This window comes from Diceros bicornis, chromosome 14 (assembly GCF_020826845.1).
Source record: "Diceros bicornis minor isolate mBicDic1 chromosome 14, mDicBic1.mat.cur, whole genome shotgun sequence".
Classification (NCBI taxonomy): Eukaryota; Metazoa; Chordata; class Mammalia; order Perissodactyla; family Rhinocerotidae; genus Diceros; species Diceros bicornis.
This window is the reverse complement of record NC_080753.1, coordinates 61,166,216-61,187,925: the sequence shown is the minus strand read 5'-3', so window position 1 is coordinate 61,187,925 and position 21,710 is coordinate 61,166,216. Positions and strand designations below refer to the sequence as shown.

At 44.9% G+C, this 21,710-nt stretch overlaps 1 protein-coding gene across 1 annotated transcript in view; it reads right to left on the bottom strand.

The window, feature by feature from the left end:
* Window positions 1–11,367: 11,367 nt before the first annotated feature.
* Window positions 11,368–21,710, bottom strand: part of LYRM4 (LYR motif containing 4) — a 180,065-nt gene continuing 169,722 nt past the window's right edge. Inside the window, exon 3 of the mRNA XM_058555336.1 lies at window positions 11,368–11,816. Within this exon, the coding sequence (XP_058411319.1) occupies window positions 11,748–11,816 (69 nt within the window). The 3' untranslated portion in view covers window positions 11,368–11,747. The remainder of the gene's footprint in view (window positions 11,817–21,710) is intronic.

Here is a 21,710-nt window from a genome sequence, read left to right as displayed (position 1 = left end):
CCATTTGCTTCCTGTTCACAATATGGGATGTATATTATGTATATGTGTCATTATGACATAATATATACAATGCACATATGTTCATCTGACCTGTATTGTTGCATTTCTTTGAAATAGCTTCTTCAAAGATTAACTGCCTTATCTTAAGAAGCTACTTTGGGGGGCCTCCTGTTTGTTGACTACTGCTGAACGTCCATTCTTTGCAACCCTGTTTTGGTTTCTGTGACTGCCCTCTTCTGATTTGCCCCCTTCCGCTCCAAGCTGCTCCTTGTCAGTCTCTTGGGGCTGATTCTCCTTCTGTCTGCCATGCTGTCTTCCAGAAATCCACCTTCAACTCTGTGTTTTCTCTTACAAAGATGCTGCAGATTCCATGAGGGGAAAACTATGTCTTACTCTTTGATACCCCCTGCAGTGGCCACCGGTCCCTCAGTCAGCTCGTCGGAAACCTGTTCATTCTCTGAGCAAGTGTTGATGGAGCTCTCCTCTGTGGCAGGCATGGCTAGGGCATTGGGATACATGGAGATTAAGACATACAGGGGCATGGCTCTCACGGAGCCTGCATTCGGGACAGTCAGGCCTCTTTGCGAATAACTCTAAATCTACATCTATAGGCACATTCTCTGCATTCACACTTGCATCTTCCTTTCTTCTCCAAACCCCAGCCAGCTCCACACATGTAAGGAAATGTCATTTTCCTCAAAAAAATCTGACACTCAGAATCCCTGGAGTTGGTACTGCAAGAATCTCTGGTAGGGAGGGCTGGTAGGCCATTCTGCGTCTCTTTCCCTTAGATGAGAACTTCCTCGTTGGAGGGCAGGGGCAGTCTTTGGACAAAAGCTGCTGCCTGCCACGGCAGAGGGCTGCTTCCCAGCCTAGGGCCTGGTCTGTCTATCCACCCCTTTACATTAGCCCTGTTCTCACATGCATATATGTCTAGACATCCAAGGAGTGGGACTGTTACACTGAAAACTTGTTTGGCAGTATCTACTGAAGCTGACTACACACATTAATCCCAGGATGAGAAATTCCACATATATACAGAAGTATGTACATGTGGGCACCAAGAGAGAAATACAAGAATGTTTATAGCAGTGATGTTGGTAATAATAAAAAACTGTAAACAGCCCATACTGCATTCATGGCCAGAACATTGAGATCTTCATAACCTGTCTGAGGTGGGGTAGACGGGACAGAGTGAGGGAGTTACAGATCCACACATCCCATCTCACATCTCCCTGAGATATGCACCCATCCAGTGCCACGGTGGGCAGAACCCCTTGTGTTCTAACTTGTCAATTATGTCTGTCTCTTGCTGAGAATGGCTGATTTTGATTTGGTTAGATACCCATAGAATGTGATGTCACTTGCCTGGATTATTTCACTCAGTCCCAGCAACTACAGGCGTCCCTGGGTATCTGCAGGGGATTGGTTCCAGGACCCTGGTGGATACCAAACTCTGTGGATGCTCAAGTCCCTTACATAAAACGGTGTAGTACTGTATTTGCATATAATCTATGCATATCCTCCCGTAAACTTTAAATCATCTCTAGATTCCTTATAATAACCAGTACAAGGTAAGTGCTATGTAAATAGTTGTTATGCTGTATTGTTTACAGAATAATGACAAGAAGAGTCGTACATGTTCAGTACAGATGCAGCCATCACAGGCCTTTCCAGGTGGGCTGAATCTGCAGACGTGGAGCCCATGGATACCAAGGGCTGACTGTCTCCGTTGGGAGATGGAGTGGGGAAACACCTTTTCTCTCCTTCTGCCTGCTGACAGGGATTTCTCCCACACTTGTGGTCTCTTGCCCCAGTCCTCACTGCTGCCCACAGTGACCAGCTGGGTGGGCGACAGTCATTGGTCCACATTTCCTGGTTGTGTGAGGTTCTGAGGGTGGGTCTCCTCTCATGCAGTGGGAGGCCACAACCTGGACAGTGTGTACATTCTGTGGACTCACACTTCCCTGGTGTGAAGAGTCTCTTTGGGAATATGGACTTATTTAACCCATTTTGACTCATACTTGGCAGTGTTGTTCACTGTAGTCTATACCAATTATAAAGATGACATTGTTTCTACTGACTTTCATTTTTATTTCTTAAGTGGTACAAAACTTGGGTTGGGAAGAGGTTGGGTGCCATTTATTGGGCCCTCTTAGAGACTTCAACACAACTCTGTGAGATAGATATTACTCCTATTTCTTAATTTTCAAGAAATTGAGTCTCAGAGAGGTTGAGTAGTGTGCCCAGCAGTAAGAGACTGAACTTGGGTTTGAACCCAGGACAGCCTGACCATTGCTCTTAACCATATCCCGCTACAACAGATCCAGACATAGAGAAGACAACATATCTGGAGTTCATCCATAGGAAGGAAAGGAGATTTTGCATGAGTTCCTCCTTTCTTCCTTGGTCTCTCATGAAGGCACAGCCCTAGACATCTAGACCTCTTAATATCTGGACAAGGTCAACCTCCCTCCCTTCCTACCCAGGTCCTGTCATCATAGTCCCCGTTACCTACTGCTTCTGGGGGGATTGACACTAGAACTAGGTCCCCTTTCAAGTGGGGAACTTACCTACTAAAAAATGTGAACTGATTTCTTGCACGCCTCCACATGGCCCCATATTTCAGTAAAACACAGCAGAGTCAATGTTCCAAACTGAAAGTTACAGAAACGGACTCAAGCTAGCTTGAACTAACAGGGGAGTTGGTTTGATGGATCCTGGGCTGTCATGTGGAATCTAAAGGCAGCTGGGACTCAACAGGGCCTGGAGGCCAAGAAGCGTGAAGCTACAGAATCAGGAGGAACTCTGCCTCCTGTCTCCTCTGTTCTGCTGCATCCTTCTTTCCCTGCAGACTGGATTTCTCCTCTTCTCTGTATACATGATGGATGGAAAACAGCTGCTCTGTGCCTCCCAAGTCTATGGCCCTTGAGTGCCAGCAAACAGCTGAGACAGAAACCTAACTCTTACTCCTAGTTCTGAGTTTCTAAGAGAAAAAATGTGGTCCACTTTGGGTCAGGTGTCCATCCCTGTTTTATTAGCTGTGGCTGGAAGTGTGGGTAGGGTTATGATGCAAAATGTTTGTCAAGAGCTTCCGACTCCTGTTGTGAGGGAGCAAAACGGGGGGGTCTCAGGAGTTGGGCAGATACCCCCAAGTGTCTCAACTGCTAATAAAACACACACACACTAATGTGAGCTGTAGACATATAGCCATGTAGTGAGGTGTGTGTCCATGGACATGCAGTGAGGTGTAGTCTTTTAGGTTCAAAACATTCAAGTTACCTTTGCTTCACTCCCATTCTCTGTTTTGTGTATCCAATCTCTCACCAAGTCTGTCATTGGGAAATAGCTTTTGGATTCATTCTTTCCTCCACATCCAGTCCACATGCCACTGACTTCAGCGAGGCCTTAGTCCCCTCACATCTAAGTTCCTGCAGCAATTCCTGGCTGGCTCTCCACTCACGGGCTTTCTATGTGTCACTACCCAGTTAACCTGCTGCATACCACCATCCCCTGGCTTAACAACTCCCTTTCCTACCAAATAAAACTCAGACTCCTTACCTAGAATTTACGGCAGAAGTAATTTCTCCTTTTTTGTATCTTAACCCCGACCCCTTTGAGCCCTGCTTCATTGGTGCCTCTCCTAGGTAACTTATCACCTTAGACTTTGTAAAGCTATTTACATACATGCCCTAAACAGTGCTAAATGTACTGTAAATAAGGGAAGAATCCACATCTGGTCCACTTCTACACCCCTAGGGTGTCTGACACAGTTTCTAAATGAGTGATAAAGCAGCTGACAGTTGCTCCTTGCTTACTCTACCTCACACACGGTAGAAGCACTGTATGTGCAGTAAGCATTTACAGTCCTCACAGCAATCCTGTAAGGCAGATGCGATCAGACCCATCTCAGAGATGAGGAAACACAAGTTTAGAGAAGCTACTTACCTGGGATCTCACCGTCAGGGAGGCAAGGCTGGAAGATGAAGGAATAAATGACTTTCTGGGATGTCTATAGCTTGGGTACCTTATGGAGCAGTCTTTATTTTCTCATCAGGAAGCCTCTAAGGACGAGGCTTTGCTCCCTGTTTCAATGCATACTCACCCTTGTGCCTGCCTCTCACGGTGCTCCCATAGGTGTGCTCTCCATTTCCCTGCCCTAACACTTCGCTCCGTCCTGAGGCTTATCAACCCCAGGGTCTTGCTGAGTCCTCCCCAGTCCATGCTTCTCTCGCTCTCACAGCCAGGCTAGCACTTGGTCATTTTCTAGTTGTTCACATATTTTTAGCTGGTCTCCCCACAATGAGGTCAGATTCTCAGGGACAGGGACCCCTGGCACATGTTGCCCCAACCGTGCCTCCACCCCAGCTACTCTCTTCTGAGTACATTCAGAACTTTCTTTTTTAACCCTGTCCTGTTGGAAAGACATGCAAGGGAAAAGTTACTTCTTGGTAAGCAAGCGATGGATGTCCCTTCTTTTTCAGCTGACTCCAAATTCCGCTTTAGGAATCTCAGCAGCCAGCAGAACCCAGGGAGAAAAAGTTTTCAGTTCCGAAGATGTTGGAAACACACTTTTTGTGTCAGAACCTGGACTGGAGGCTGGTGAGGATTGTGAGAGGCCAAGGGCCCCCTCCAAGAGTTCCCTGTGTCTGTATTGAGGGCCCAGCTGGCTTCACTGCCCAGTTTAATCCCAGATGTGGGCTCTCATGGGCCATGGGCAGGGCTGAAAGATCTGGTCCACCCAAAAGAGCACCAAACCTCCAAACAAGACAAGACCACCAATGCTGAGGACTGGTCCTAAAGATTTCCTGCTAATTATTCCAAAAACTAACATTCTAAAGGTCTCCAGGATGGTTTCTTTCCTTTCAATTTAATTGGAATTGCAGGCTTTTCGAGCTAGAAATGTCTTTAGGGTCCTGGGATCTGTCCATCCCACAAAGGCCCAAGTTGAAGGGACTGAGGTGACATCACCAAGTCAATTAGTGCCCAGCTGGAATTAGCGCCCCTCATCCATGATGGCATTCCCCAGGTCTCAGGCTGTCCTGTCCCAGTGGCTAGTTTGTTTCCACCATCCTCATTCCTCTCATCACACCATATTCCTGTCTTCCAATTTTCTTTTAAGAAGGAATGTTTTATTTTTTGCAGGCTGAGTTATTGAGATATCATTTCCGCCCTTTGCGCAAGCTTCTATTTATATAGTCCCACAAAGAAACATAAGGCTATGTTTTTAAAGTGGAAATACATGTTAAAATTTGGCAAATTAATAATCCTAAATCTGTTACATGTTTGAAGCATAAGTGGAAGAGTATATTTAGCAAATCTTGACAAGACACTTAGCATTAATATTGTATCCCTCGATCATATATCTGATACGTGCTGTATATATCACATCTATGCACCTACATGAAATACTCCTTTAAAAACCTAGAACCAATTATATTGTTATTAAACTGTCTCTGTATTCAAGACAGATGAAGTCATGTGAATTCACTTAGTAACTGATGGGAAGTTCTATTGAAATGTTTTAACAATGTTTAACCAATAGACATTTAACCAATAGATATTTAAGTGATACTGGCAAGTAAAGCAAATAAAGTAACTTGCTGACTGATAAGAGAAAAAGGTTTCTATTGAGTACGATTGAACTTTCTAAGAAACCTTATCATTTTAATAGGAAAAGGATGCAGATCATTTATAGGAAGCCATTTTCCTTGTTTCCCTGCTGAGCCAGCTGATCCCTGGAAGTCCTGCTTCTCTGGGAAGTGCAGCCAGAATCCCTAATGAATGACATGGCACACTGGTCAGCACAGGTATATTGAGTCTGAGACCTCTTCTTGAGAAAGACTCCAACAAGTGCAATTCCAACTCTATTCGTGTCAATAATTGCTTACGGTCTAATTTCAAGAAAACTGGACACCGACTGTTTGCTGTCACCATTGTGATGTCAGTGGCACCCCCAGGTAAAGAATACAGTCAGAGTCATCTCTGAGAGTTCTCCTTCGGGGTTCTCTCTTCATGGTCTTTGGGCTAAAAACTCTGCCCTTGAGAAAAGCAAGAGCATCTATGTTACTCCCCGTATGGAGCTCAATGTGAGAAGCAATTTTCATGAATGGTTCCCTAAAGTACTAATAAGGGCTACAGCCCCAGAAAGAATGAAAAGTGAAGGATCCTATTTATTTGCAGAGACGAGGTGAGCCACTGTCCAGAAATTCTGTCAGAGAAAAAGCCTGCTGTATCATAAATCACTGCTTTCTGTACCAAGTTCCAGCTTTTTTCTAGATCCTTTGTAACAATTCGCAAGCACTAGATTAGCGGCGAGGTGTCTGCGGACCTGTGATGCATGGAGCACAAGTTCCTGTTGGCGGTTCCATTCATTAGTAATAATGAGCAATCACACGGGCTTCGCCACCTTCCTCTGCGTGACCTCACCAGATGTGTCTGTCCCAATGATCCAGAAAATGGGGCCGCTTCCTGTGGCTTCTAAATCACACACTGGGCCCCTGGCATAAAGCCACTGGCACCGTTTAACGGGTTGAACTTTTAAAATGTTCTTCAAACAGTCCATATGGCTGGTGTCTTTAGTCAAGATTTGGTTGTCTGGGTTCAGACCATATTTATCAAGGAACTTCTTGTCCGTGACTGTGGGAAGGATCAGAAGAGTTCCCAAATCAGAGAACAGTATCCGTGGTGTAGGAAATACTTTCTCTTGCTTTTTGAGTGCTTATGGTTTCTCCAGCTGCTGCTATATGTACAGCCCGGCCTCAATACCTGAGATATTCTTTAATCCAGAAAGCAAATAACAGTTTGAATGAAGTAATTAACCAAAAAAAAGGCAGCTCACTTTGTTATAAAATGTACTAGTGTACTTTCTGTATACTTTTTTTTTTTTTTTTTTGTGAGGCAGGTCAGCCCTGAGCTAACACCCAATGCCAATCCTTCTCTTTTTGCTGAGGAAGATTGGCCCTGGGCTAACATCTGTGCCCATCTTCCTCTACTTTATAGGGGACCCCCCCACAGCACGGCTTGACAAGCGGTGTGTCGGTGCGCGCCTGGGATCCGAACCTGTGAACCCCAGGCCGCCGCAGCAGAGCACGTGCACTTAACTGCTACACCACCAGGCCCGGCCCCTCTGTATACTTGTTGATATTTTACTGTGCATTATAGTTTCATTCTTAGAACCATATTCTTAGAGTATGTAGACCAATCTTCCTCAGCCTTTCTTTTTTCTTAAATCTCATGTCACCTTTTGCTAAAAATAGAAAATTTCCCCCTATTATCCCTGTCCCCAGTGATAATACTAGCTACAGGCTTTACCTATAGAAGTAGGATATTTGTTCTACAGAGAGCTACAGGTAAAATCTCTTTATAAGGGTCTTTCAAATTGTTTTACTCCCATGGATTTTTTTTTTAAAAACAAACAGAAACAATATTTTCAACCATTGGAAGTAAAGGATAGATTTGTAGACACTGGTCTTTCCACTTGAACTTGAAGTTGTTTGAACCTGGCAGGAGGAGAAAAATTCAGACAGTGCCCACTCCTGTCTTGTCTCAGCGGGTGGCCCAACGTTTGCCCAGTTACCCAGGTCCCAGACCTGAGACTCCTGCTGGACTCCCCTCAGACCCCCACACGCTTCTTTCATTTGTCCTGTTTTGTTCTCAGTGTACATCCTAACGGGGTTCAGTGGTTTGCAAGCCCTTCTATCCGTAAGATGTGTGAGACCTATACTCTGTACTTGTACTCTGAAGACACTTGTGCAAGTAGCCCTACACAGGAGACCCACAGTTTTGCCAAGTTTATCTGCCTACACTTTGGTTTGCTATGTGCCCTGAAAAAATAATAAATTAAGGTAATATACTAGATGCTCTCTTTATTAGCTTGTCATTGCTTCAAAATAAACTATCCCAAAACTCAGTGCTTTAAATAATAATGTGTTATTTATCACGTCTAAGAGTGGGCTGAAGTTGACAGATATAAGCTAGACTTGGCTGGGAGGCTCAGCTAATTAACTTGTGCCACTACAGGTCAGCTGGGAGCTGGCTCATGTACACCAGGCTTAGCTGGGGCATCTCCGCTCCACATGTCTCTCATCCCCCTTGGAAAAGCAGCCTAGTCAAAGCAAGTTCTTCTCAGGGTGATGCTGACTCGCCTTTCCAGCTGTCATCCTCCTAAGTGGAAGTTGCCACCATCTCTTGCCTGGATTACAATGTTCAATCCAATGCTCACCTTGCCCCCTTCCCCCCAAAAAAGTTGGTCTCCCTGCATCCCTCCCAATCTATTCCCCATACAGCAATGTGACCTTTTAAAAATACAAATGTCATCCTGCTTAAAAACTTCAGTAGCCCCTTACAGTCCTTTGGCCAAGGCTCCCAGGGTCTTCCAGTGTGGTCCTTGCCTTTCTATCCATCCTCGTCTGCCAGCCATCCTGGGCTTCCTTTAGTTCCTAGCATTGCATCTTTTCCCCCTAATTCAGGGCTTTGCATATGCTGTTCCTCCTGCCTAGACAGCTCCTCTCCCTACCCTTTGCTCAGCTAACCCTTCCTCATTTAATCTTAAACCTACACCTGCCTTCCTCAGGGAGGCTCTCCCCGAGCCTCACCATCAGCTCCTAGAGCACCTGTATTTCACTCTTTGTAATGTTCGTCAGACTTGTCACTCTCATTTGCTTTCCCTGCTAGATGCAAACTCTGTGAAGGCAGGGGCTGTGTCTTGTGTCTTGTGCTTGTCTCTCCCTGGCACCTGGCACCAGCTGGCCTCAATCAATACTGAGTGCGTGAAAAGAAAGGCGACTGAAAGGCATGTAGGGGAAAGGGCCTGGATCTGCAAACGATCCAGAGATGCTCAGGATCTTAGTTTTCATACCTGCAGATTTGGGGCTTGGACTAAGTGAGCTCTAATGTCTGTTGGCTCTGACACCTTGTCATCTCTGTAGACTTCAACCCAGCCTGTCCCCTTTGCTCCTGGATGTTGGGTTGCACTACTGGTTGTATTCAGGGGCTTGAGACGTTGGGTGAGGCTCTGGATGAAGGGAGTTGGAGGCAACTGCTGCTTGGTAGCAGGGCAGAGTAGATGTAAAGCAAGCTACGTCAATTCCATGATGATCATATTTCAGTTCTACAACCCAGAGAACATATCGTCTTTCAGTTCCACAACCCAGAGAACAATAGTCATCAGAACAACATAGCCATGTGCTTGGCCATACAAGGTATTAAAACATTACAGCCAGACCAACCAAACGTCATCGCTGAAGGTCTAGGAAATACCCATGCTTAGCTAATGGTTTTTGTCTCAGGAGAAATTAACTTATGGCAGTATTTCTTATTTGCTAAATGTTGACACTGGAAAGTGATCTCTAGACCCCTGCCTGAATCCCACCTTCAGAAGAGTTGCACCTACTAGAAGAGTTCTGTGAGGCTGATGGTGGAGAGTGTAGCTCCCCAATCCCCTCACCCCAAGTCCCTCAGCTGGGGCCTAGTCAAGCAAGTGGAATGCCTTACTATGGAAACACAAATGATTGTCCCCACGGGAATGTCACTTTGTTCAAAGCTCTAGAGTCGACCTTGGGTCCTCTGAATTGGCGAACTCACAGGATGAGGCTCCGTCTCCTGTACCTGCACCTGAAATCTGAGGGAGGATCAAGACTCCTGTTGGTGTCATTTTATGTCACAGAATTCTCGTATCTTTCCACAGATTCCAAGTGTGTAGTTAATTTGATCTGAGTTAGAAAAATTAGCTCTGTTTATTAAGGCTTTGGGTGTGTTTAAACCCATTCATGTTCTCTAATTAAAATAAAAGCAACCTGCTGTTAAAGGCCTGCAGAACAAGTTAAGTTTGCTAGGTCCACTGCCTCTGTGACTAAAATCTGGGGGGGAAGTCCTCTACGGAGCTCTTTTCCTGCCAGCAATTTGATACTGCTAGGGGAAAGGTTCCAATCTGGGCTTGGGTTTCCAAGTAGCAGCTGCTTTAATTAATGAAGTATAAATCAGAGGTGACATCTGTTAGCACCACTGTTGGATATAGCTGTTGCTGGACGACCACTGAGGCAGAGTGGAAACAGTGACCCAGAGCTCACAGACCAGGGCTGGGAGTCTGCCCATGACAGTCAGCTGAAGAGGAGAGCACATTTCCCACATCACGCACATTCACCGTCCGTGGAACGGTTATTCTCACACCACGGCCCCCAGACTGTGTGGGGACTATTCAGAGGGTGAGAGATCTGGGACCAACAAGAACTGCATTACTCTCACAGGTGCACGAGACCATCCAGTGGCAAAAGCATCCCGAAATCACAAGTTGTATTGCCAAATAGAATCACTACGTGTTTAATCTATTTTGAATGTACCATTACAACAAAATTTATAATCCATAGATGAGATGGGTAGACACGATCTTTTACCATGAGAGTGAGGAGGATGCTCATGCTCGACTCACAGGACTGTGAGAATTAAAATGGCTCAGGGGCAGAATTAACACAGTGACACTGTCACAGCTATTTTAGGTCCTGTAAATATTTATATAAGCCTGCACCAAACCTAAACCATAAGTAATGGATTCACTTATTACTGTTTATAAAGGGAAACAAGAAATCACTTGGACAGTGTCTGGGTCCCTCATAAACTCCCCAGAAGTCAAGTAAGTCATCTAACACCTTCTTTCCACATTTTGAATTAATGTGTTTCCAAGAATAAATATATACAAATGATACCTTTATTACCTGTAACATACTCAAAGAGCAGAGTTTCTCGAACTGGCTGAACATTAAAAACACTGGGAATGCTTAAAAAATGTATATATAAATTATTGTGCCTCACCTCTCACTAAGTAAGAATCTGAGGGGAGGGAAGTGCCAAGAAATCTGTCTTTTCCAAACTCTGAAGTTCTCCAGGTGATTGTGACTCAGTAGCTGAGCTTTAGGAAGCCAGCTTTGGAAGCAGTGCTGAGAGCAGCACTTTTCCAACTTCCCTGTGCTGGAGTCACTGGGATGTGCTAGACTGACAATTCTGATTCAGAAGGTTTGGGGTGGGGCTTGAGATGCTGCATTTCCAACAGGCTCCCAGGTGGGGCTGACACTGGTGATCCTCAGACCACCGCTGAGTAACAGGTTGTAAAGTACCGTCTCTAGGTGTGCATCCACACATGGGCCACCTTTGTTGTTGCACTGGGCCCAGGTATAAAACGCAGGGTGCACCCTCTACCCCTTAGGCCCTGCCCTACTCCCCACGGCACCCCAAATCTCTGTTGCTTGGACTTGCCTTCACAAAGGGAGGACTCACTCAGGGTTGGAACCTCCAGTTGGCTCCCACTACCCTTTGCAGGACCTGCATTAGCAAGAAACAAAAGTGCATTTATCATGATGAGTGTATCTGGTATAGAAGGTTGAGGGAGACAATTCTGTTTATTGTCAAGGACCAAAAAAGACAGTCTGGAAATGCTCTATATAAGTGGTGACGAGCTACAAAAGAGGGGTGGGGTGGAGAGGAGACACAATAATACACAGCATTATTGTGAGTGAACTCCAGCTCCTCATTCTAACACTTGAATGAAGGAGAGACAGCTATCCTTTTCCACCAAGGCTGCAGAAGAATGGAAACCTCACTCAGTTTATCAGCTCTTACAGGGCAGGTAGAGCAAGAGGCTATTTTAAGCTGATGGAAGAAGCCATTCGTGGTCTGTTGGGAGCCCCCGTCCCAAGCACAGAATGGATGCTGAAGGTGGTCCATGGCTGCCAGTGGTGGCTGGTCCCGGCTCCCTAGGTCCTGGCCTTCTCTTGAGTCTCAATGATAAGCTTGTCAGTCGAATACAGTTGGCCAATGTGGACCTGAAGGCAAAGAAAAGACACGATCAAGAACCATGGGACTCCAGTCGCTGTGAAAAGTCAGAAAGAGCATTTTTAACATTTAAATGCAAACATCTGCCATCACAGGGCTATTTCCTGCTGGAAACTGCACTGTGGGGCAAAGCGTAGCCACCAGATTTGCCTTTGCTAATTGCCTGCACTGTCCAATTCCCACTTCCCTTACTGTGAGAAAAAGTTAGAGATCCACACACTCATTCCTTCTCGCCTTTGAAGTGGCACCAGCAGCCGCAGCCTAGGTTTCTCAGGCTGTCCTGAGCTGGGTGAGACCATTCAGCGGGTTCCCTGGCTGGTGGCTGGAGGGAGAGCCATCCAGATGTGTGCAGAGCAACTCCTCACCTAACAGGATCTTCCTCCTTTAGAACTGTTTCTTCTATAAGGAAAGATCTTCAGCATAAAGCAGCTTGTGTTTTGTCTATGTTGGCCTAGAAAAGGGGTTGCGTTAAAGGTGATACAAATGATATGGGGCCGCCTACCCAGTGGGGCTGAGGACAGCAGTCTCTTCAGTCACCTCCTGCCTCTCCTCTTTCCTGCCCTTTCCTTTTTAAGTGTTCTTTTTAATGAAGTGTCTCTGTTAGTGCCCAAATGTTCTTACTGTCCCAAGTGGATGCTGGAGCCACAACCTGGGGCCACAGCAGGTAACTGGCCCTTCCTTTGGAACAAAGGGTTTTCATCACAATTTTTCTCCAAAAGCATGTGATACTTTGTTAGGAACAGATAGAACTGATAAAGAAAGGATTTCAGAGCAGTTGGCCACTGTCTGTGGGTAATTTTGGGTGAGTAATTGCTCTTTAAGTAAATGGGGGGAACTCCCAAAGGCTAGAGCAGCCACCAGAGTGGCCAGGGGTCAGAGTCAAGACCCTCACGTGGTTTCCCCTCTTGCCTTAATACTGTTTTAAAATGATGGCCCAGGAAAAGGGGAGATTATGTCATTACTAAGGTACACTGATAACAGCCCCTGGAGACCATGTGAATCTTTCCATTTTCCCATGCCATTTGCTACGTCTTCCTAGCTGGCAACTCTGCATGTCTGTGTCCCTGTGTCCTGTAGTCCTGGCAGACGACAGTGCTCAGCAGACCATTGGAGGGAAAGAGAATGAATGGAGCCAGAGGAAATGGAGAACAAATGGCTGTGCAGTGAAGACGGATAGACAGGCCAGGGGTCTTTCTTACAAGCGCAGGGCCAGTCACCTACTGCACACTAAGAACAGGTGTTTGTTGAATGGAACACCCAGTGAACCCTGGAGGAGGCCTGGAAGGGCAGCCGCACCCCCCAGTTATTTGGCAGACAGGCAAATGTCTGTGCCTGGCACAGTGCTCGGGTGAGATGTGAAGACGTGATTCCTGCCCTCAGGAAGCTCTGAGTCTAGGAGGGGAGAAGACAAGAAGGGAGGTGATTACCCTACAATCTGGTAGGTGCTAGCAAAGGGAACAACAGCAGGACTAGAGGGATAGAGAAGGATATGGGAGTCAGCCTGAGGGAGTGAGGAAGACTTCCCAGAGGATATGGCTTTGAAGCAAGGCCTCGGAGGAATTCAGAGGGCTGAGAAGCAGAGCTGGGAGGGGTGAGAAGCACATTCCAGATGGAGGAAATGGCATCCACAGAGACAGCCAGGTGTGAAAGCACATGATGTGTCTGGGCTTATGGAGAATGTCAAAGATGTCACGGGCTGTGAGTGTGGCTGGGGGGTGGGTAGAGAAGAAAGAGAGGCTAGGGCCAGATCATGGAAGCTAAACTCATTCTGGGGAAAATTTTTAAATGTTAAAAATAGAAGACCAACTTACTCAGATTTGTGCTTAAAAAAGATCCCTTCACTGAGGTGTGAAGTCAAACAGGAGGGTGAGGAGGCTGTAGCCAGGGAGCCAATTAAGAGCCCAGCAAGAGTGCAGGTAAGAGGTGATTCCGGTTGAACTAAGGAGGTGGCAGAAGGTACGGAGTGGGGCAGGCCAGGGAAATACGTGGGTGATGTACAGAAGGGGGAACCAACAAGAGTACGATCAAGACCAACTCATGTAGACAAGAATCATCACTCTCACTGTTTTGGGGAAGAATGAAGGCTCAGAGAAGTCAACTCATGGAGGAGCAAAGACCTGAATCTACATCTTCTAACCTCTGCCCAGTGCTTTTCCCAAAATGCTGCTCCTCTACTGTTTCCTTAACCAATGCTGATTTCTTTCTAACATTAATTACATCTAACTGTAACACAGTTATACTAATTACAAAAACTTCAATGAAGGGGTACAAAAACATATTTATTAAAATTTCAGATAACCACATTATGTAGTTGTGGCCTACCTAATATCTGTGTCTCCTTTTTCCTTACTGGGGGGACAATACGTATATCCAAAAGACTATATTGTCCAGCCTTCCTTGTTGCTAGAGGAGGCCACTGAGGAGTTAGCTTCTGGGGAAGTTCTTTAAAGGGGGCTGCCTCAGCTCAGGGGCACTCCGTTGCCTCTCCCCACTTTGCCTCATTTCTGCTTGGAATATGAACTTGATGGCTGGAACATCAGCAGCCATCTAGCACTGTGAGATAAGTTTGATATGGGAGCCACACACTAAGGATGAAGGGTAGAAAGAAGATGCTCAGGTTTTTGATGACCATGGAGCCACCATACCAGCCCTAGACAGCTTAATGTCAACTTTTTTTTTTTTGTGAGATCAGCCCTGTGCTAACATATGCCAATCCTCCTCTTTCTTTTTTTTTTGCTGAGGAAGACTGGCCCTGGGCCAACATCCATGCCCATCTTCCTCCACTTTATATGGGATGCCGCCACAGCATGGCTTGCCAAGCAGTGTGTCGGTGCACGCCCGGGATCCGAACCGGCGAACCCTGGGCCGCCACAGTGGAGCGCGCACACTTAACCACTTGCGCCACCGGGCGGGCCCCTCAACTTTTTTTTTATGTGAGAAAAAAATAAACCTCCATTTTTTTTAGAGCTACAGTTATTTGAGTTTCTTGTACAAACCTAAGCTAAATCCTAACTGATATGAATGCATACTGTGAATTTTAATTTTAGATCATATGACTATCGGAAAAAAGGTCACTGCAGAGAAGGAGGTGAGCTGTGCCCTAGGATAAGTGGAAACAATGTCCTTCTCACCTAGTGAGGAGTCATTAACAGACAGCCTGGAAATTTCTGATGTTAAAAAAAACTACACAGGGACTTTATGAAGATCTTGTTCTTTTTTCCCTAAAAATTGGCTTTAGAGTATGTGGCTATTAATATTTTGGTATTTTTCTGTATTTTAATTCACATATAGATTTAAAATGTATACATGTCTGTAAGCAAATACACAAAATTTAAATTTGGAATCATATCATAACTTGCTTTTTCTACTTAACTTCATTTTATAATCCTTATGTCATTAAATGTTCTTTGAAAGGCTATTTTTAATAACTGCATAATATCCCATTGTAAAATATATTATAATTTATTTAATCATTGTTACACGATGAACATTTACATCGTTTCCACTTAGTGGTGGGACTACCATTCTTACGTATAAATCTTTTATAGCATCTTATTGTTTTTTCTTATAAAAGGTTTCCAGAAGTGGAATTATTGGGTAAAAAGGCATGAATATTTTTATGGTTCCTGATGGATCTTCCAAAACTACTTTCCAAAAAGGTTCATTTGTTTGACAGCTCCCCTAGGTGGACCCTTTGAAGGTCCAGCAGCACAGTCATTGCACCACAGAACGAATACGTCTCCTCCTTATGACTCACTGTGTGGACACCATGTGTGCTAATGGCCACCTACCTTCTCGAAAGACGGGCTGGAACAAGAATACAGGGTTTTCCTGTTGCATGGCCCTTCTACTGTATTCCTAACAGAGGCCCCACTAATAAAGTTAACATAGGATGTGCTTCTCAAAGTCCACCATCTAAAAGATGGAACCTTTGGGAGGTAGGCGCTCTCTTGAAAGCAATGCAGTTGTGATGTGGGGTGACCTAGTCCTAAGCAGCTCCATGTAAAAGGCTCCAAAGAAAGCTACAGAATGAAGAACAAGGGAGTGATCCAAAGAGCTCAAGTTTAAGGAAACTTTAAATCAAAACAAATCTTCAAATTCAAGTCCACTTTGACAGAAGTATGAATTAGATTTTTAAAATTCCATTCCAGGGCTGGCCCCACGGCATAGTGGTTGAGTTCGGCGCGGTCCACCTCGGCACCCTGGGTTCATGGGTTCGGATCCCAGGTGCAGACCTACACCACTCATCAAGCCATGCTGTGGCAGTGACCCATGTGTAAAATAGAGGAAGATTGGCAAAGATGTTAGCTCAGTGCGAATCTTCCTCAAGCAAGAAAAGAGGATTGGCAACAGATGTTAGCTCAGGGCAAATCTTTATCAGGAAAAAAAAAATTCAATTCCAATACACAACACTTTTATGGCTTTTTGGGGAAAAAGAAAGAATCAAATCAGATCTTAATGTTAATGGTGCTAAGAGGGCACAAAGATTAATATCATTCCATCTATCCAGGCCTGTTGGTGTGATATTTAGTCCTCTGATGGCAGTCCACCCTCTCATGTCAGTGAACTTCTCAGTGACTGCCATGACACCTTAGGGCTTTTAACTTCTGCGTCTTTGCCCAGGCTATTCCACCACGAAAGGCTCACTCCATGTCGACCAGGCAACTTTGGGCCAGTGACTGAAGCTTCCTGGGGGCCCCTCTGCAGAAGGTGCTCTCTCTCTCCCGGGAACACTTAACTGCATGTATCTGTGCCACTTGTGTGACACTCATGTAGCTTTGTACTGTCATCATTTGTGTGCCTGTCTCAGTTACTCTGTGTGAATACCAGTGACTGATGGGGAGTAGGAGAACGGAGGGGCTCATGTTCTCCTTGACATAGCTGCCTCACAGCATAGTTTAGCACAGTGCCAGGCATGCAGAGGTGCTCAGTAAGTACTTGGTAACTAAAAATACCACTGTCTGGTATCCTTGATTATAAGGCTCTATGTCTAGTTCTAAAACCCAGATCTATAAGTGATTATAAAGTGCTTTGGTAGAGAGCTACTAGCAGAAATATGGAACTGACAAAGGCAAGTCAATAAAAATAGCGATAGGATCATTTACCATAAAAGAATGTTCACTCACTGTTAAGCAAGATCAAATCATTTCAATTTGGCCCAGCAGAAGGTTTAAGGCTATAACCCAGGGCTAGGAAGGAGTAACCAAGAGCAATTACTGAAGAGGTAAGGGAAATACCAGTTCACACAGACAAGAAATATTAAAAAGTTATCTCAATGAAGGCTATAGAGATGAGGCAATAAATGTTTGCGTAACTGTTCTGTCACATTTATTTCGGCTATAAAATGTGTCAGCACACATCAGGGGGCCAGCTGGGGACGGATGCTGCAGTGCTAATGACAGAGCATGTTGCTTCCAAGCTGCAGGTGAGGGGAACTGGTCAATGGAAGTGAGGAAATGCAATTAACAGCTCCAATTTACAGTCCCTCTAGAATCACAAATTGACTTATACAGCCACATCAGACTATTCCCATGCATAAACTGGTCATTAAAGCTGATCACACTTTTATTCTAGAAACTTTAGGAGTTGGCATTAGAGTCCATTAGAAAAATACACAGATTACTCAACCGCAAGGAGATAGGATGACTGGATGGCCAAGAAACACTTATGAGCTCAGAGACTCATTAGACAAATAACTTGCTGGGGAGGAAGAAGTAGGATCCAGGAAAATAAAATTTAGTACAATGTTTCAGGTCTTCATTGCTTACTCATCTGAAGCAATGTTGCTATCTCTTCTGCAACACATCTCAATCTGACTTTGACTCAGAGGAGCCAGGCTCAATCACCAGGGGTGAGGGCGGTGGGGAGGCTGAAATGGGGCCTCTGCTACTTCCTGCCTATTTCACAGGGTTGTTCAGACAATCAAAGGAGACACTAGATTTGAAGAAAACACACCAATTGCCCCAGATACTTCCTAGGGCCCAAATACATTAAATGTCTTCATGCTGTCGGGAGGATCAAATAAAAACAGTACCAGGCATGTAGTAATAAAGTCTTGTTAAATGTTACTTATGTGCACGGCATTGTGCATGGCCTATCTGCTGTCAAGCTGAATACCACAAGGTCTCAGATCTTGACTTCAAGGATCTCAACGGCTTCTCATTCTCTAGCCGTAAGAGTCTATGATTTTGTATTTACTAAACCGACCCACGCTATGGAGAGAGGGTGTCAGTGATGCCTGAGACCATCACCTGGTTTGAATTTGAACTCTCTGGGCCGGACGTGAGGACTGACTGCCAAGTCCATTCTCTCCTTGCCTCTGCTCTGGGGGACAGCTTCCTGTCCAGGTAGAGCCCATGATACTTCCAGCTGGTTAGAGCAGTCTGGTATGAGAAGGAGGTGCCCTGGGCACTGAAAAGTTATGGCAGAAATGTTGACATCTGGCTTTGCTGGCAAAGCCAAGGGGTGGACTGTCCCTGCTCTCTTCCCTCTCTGAGGTGGTAAAACCACCCAGGCAGGGATGATTCCCTGTCCAATGGGGGACTGTGCCAAATCTTGCCTCTGGCATTGTAATAATTATATTACTACTATTAATGATGGTAATGCTATTACTATTAAAAGGTAATAATGATAATGATGATGAAAGTAATGGTAACATTTAATAAGCATTTATTTATGCCAGGCACTGTTTTAAGCATTTAATTAATTAGAACAATTAATTAAAAGTATTTAAATAAATAAAGCAATTAATTAAAAGTATTTAATTCTTATAACCTCATAACAACTTTATGAGGAAGATATCATTATCATCCTCAACTTACAGGCTTTTTATAGGCAAACTCCATCTCTGGTGTTTAGTTTCCAAATTTGGAAGGAGTATAGCTGCTCAGATGGGCATGCTTTTCCATTTCATATACAAGAAGCCAGGATCTCAGTGGATCCCATTGAAAATATGATGAGAAAAGAGAGTAACAAAAGTCACAACAACAAAAATAACGCACCTAGACAATCTTAATAAGAAATGTGATTTTTAGAAAGAAAACTATAAAACTTAGAAATATAAAATAAATTTGAATGAAATGAGAGATATACTATGTTCATGGAAACACCGAATCAAAAAAAAGTCAATCTTTTGCCAAATTGTTTAACACAATGATGATAAAAATCCCATTGGCATTTTTTGAGATAATTGAGAAAATGACTTGAACATTTATTTGAAGGCTTAGGAAGTCAAGAATACAAAACAACATTTTGCAAAGAAAGATATTAAAGCATTTTTGAGATACAATTAAAACAGTGTGACACTGGCCCAAGGAGAGAGAAATGAACAGAAGAGGGAGTCAGAAACCAGACACAAAATCATACTCATGGGGCTTGGGGCTTGGGGCTCAGATTGAAGAGGCTTCAGTAACTAGAACATTTCTTTGAAGTCATCTATTGCTCTTCCTGTAAATGGTTATTCTACTCCATAATGTATTTATGCTCATTTTAATATAAAAATGTTTTTAACATAAAAATGTCTTGTAACTCAGGCCCTTTTAGAAGATGCACTTTATTTATCTTGTGGCTCTGCCTCCTGACACACTCAGCTTGACAGGCATATTTGTAAGATATTGCACTTTCCTAAGATAGCTTGATACAGGCTATGGAAGACCACCAAACATCTGAGCCGCCAATGAATGAAATTCTGTGGAAAGAATTCTATGAAATTCTTTCTATTTTCTTTCAAGTCTTTCTTCTATTTTCTATATTCTATGAATATAGCTTTTGGCCTCCTATCAAACCACACTTTCTGCTGGCTGTTGCCTGTTCACCTGTCCTGCAGAAGGTGAGCAGAATGTTTGTGCCCTTCCTCTGGCCTTAACAACGTCAGACAGCTTTCCACACTGCCCACAAGTCATGCAGCAATTCTCTCTGGTGAGATCCCAGTGGGGAGAGTCGCTGTCACAGCTCTGCCATAGTCAAGTCACCTGCTATAACAAACATTTTTCAAATAGACCATTTTTATCATACTTTATGCTTCCTAATGATTTTTTAAGAAAAAAACTGAAAAAAGGATATATGAACTTACATATAATTTTTTTCAGTCTTTTCTGTTTAGTAACAAGAGGTATTATGAAACCCAAATTTATGAATATAGGTCACAGGGTCTTCCTTTAAGTATAGGTCTCAATGGATATGCCTTTTTTTCTTTCTGGAATTCAGTAGTCTAGGTTGCTTTTCAAAATGTTTACATATAGAGAGAAGTCAAGATGGCGGCAGAAGTAGACTCTGAACTCCCCTCCCGGGGACACAGCCAATTTACAACTACTCTTGGAAAAATTACCCCTGAGAGAGAACTGAAAACTGGATAGGAGGAACCCCTGCAACAAATGACAATCCTAACTGAGGTAGAAGAGGCAGAAATTCCCTTCTGGAGAGAAAAAGATACCACCTTCACAAGTCCCAGCACTTCACGGCCACCAGGGAGCAGCCCAAAGGTACGCAGCCTTCCCTGGAGGAGTGGGGGACCTGAGCCGGGGAGCGTGGCTGCTATAGGCATTTTTTTGGACCCAGCACAACCTAGCTGAGTGGCATAATATCTGACTTTGCTTGCTACTAACAACATTGTGGAATATCTGCAGAAAAGCTGGTTCACAAAGAAATTAAAGCCAGCTCTTAAAGGGCCCACACACAAATTCACCCGTCTCGGAAAGCAACCTAAAATCACCAGAAAGGTGCACAGTCCTTTGGTGAAAAGAGACTCACCTGATGGGCTCTGAGTGCATCTTGGTGAGAGGTGACACCTCTTCAGGGACTGGGACATTGGCGGCGGCCATTGTTGTGGCCTGGTGTGGGCGTGCTGAAACAGAGGCTACTAGATGCCACTGGAGTTCTCCCTGGGGCCTGCTAGCCTAGGGTTTGGCCCACCCACTAGACCATCAATTTAATCCAGCTGAGCCAGGGCAGGCAGCCCACTCAAGGGACTGGCCCCACCCAAAAACTAGCCCTTGGGCAACTTGTGGGCCTACATAGATTGGTGACTGGATTTTCCGCAGCCTGGCAACTGGGTCCACCTCTGTGGGGCAGGGCATCCACAAGGAGCGAGTGGAGAGTGTGGGGCATTGGTCGAGTGTGTGGGGCTCCTGCCTTGGAGAGACTGGGTTCACTTCAGGGGGTCGGGGCACGCATGTGGGGCAGGATTGTGTTGACTGCATGTACAGATGTGTGGGTGGTGGGGCTTGTCAGCTGCAGACTTGTGCTTCTCAAAGACCCACAGAGGGGATGGGTCCTACCTTTCAAAGCCTGAAACAATTTGGTGCTCCCATGCCTGAGGCCAGCCCCACCCAGCTGCAATCCTCAGAGAGCTGACAAGAGCCTTACAGGCTGGAGGCTTATATCAATTGTAAGCCCCGGAGCCTAACAACCAGCCACGGTGGGGGCCTACTCACTTAATAGAAAAACTGCAACAGGAATGTGCTATTAGACCTTGCAGCCAACTGTGCTGGGGCTCCCCACACCCGAAAAAGAGACTGAAGGGCCCACAACAACTACAAGCAGCTGAGCATTACAACCAGCTGGACAGGAGGACAGCTCAGCCTCCCTGGGCACCTATGGGAAGAGCAACCCCGACACAACAGAAGGACACAATTACCCATGCAGGGGTCCCTCCTGGAACATTTGGATCTGGTGATGAGAGGGAAGCACACTATCTGGCCTCATAAGGCATCATGTATATAAGGTCACCTCCCCAAGGTCAGGAGACGTAGCTGACCAACCTAATACTTAGACACAAGCACAGGGAAAGAGGCAAAATGAGGAGGCAAAGGAATATGTTCCAAGTAAGGGAACAGGACAAAACCCCAGGAAAGGAACTAAATGAAACAGAAATGAGCAACCTACCC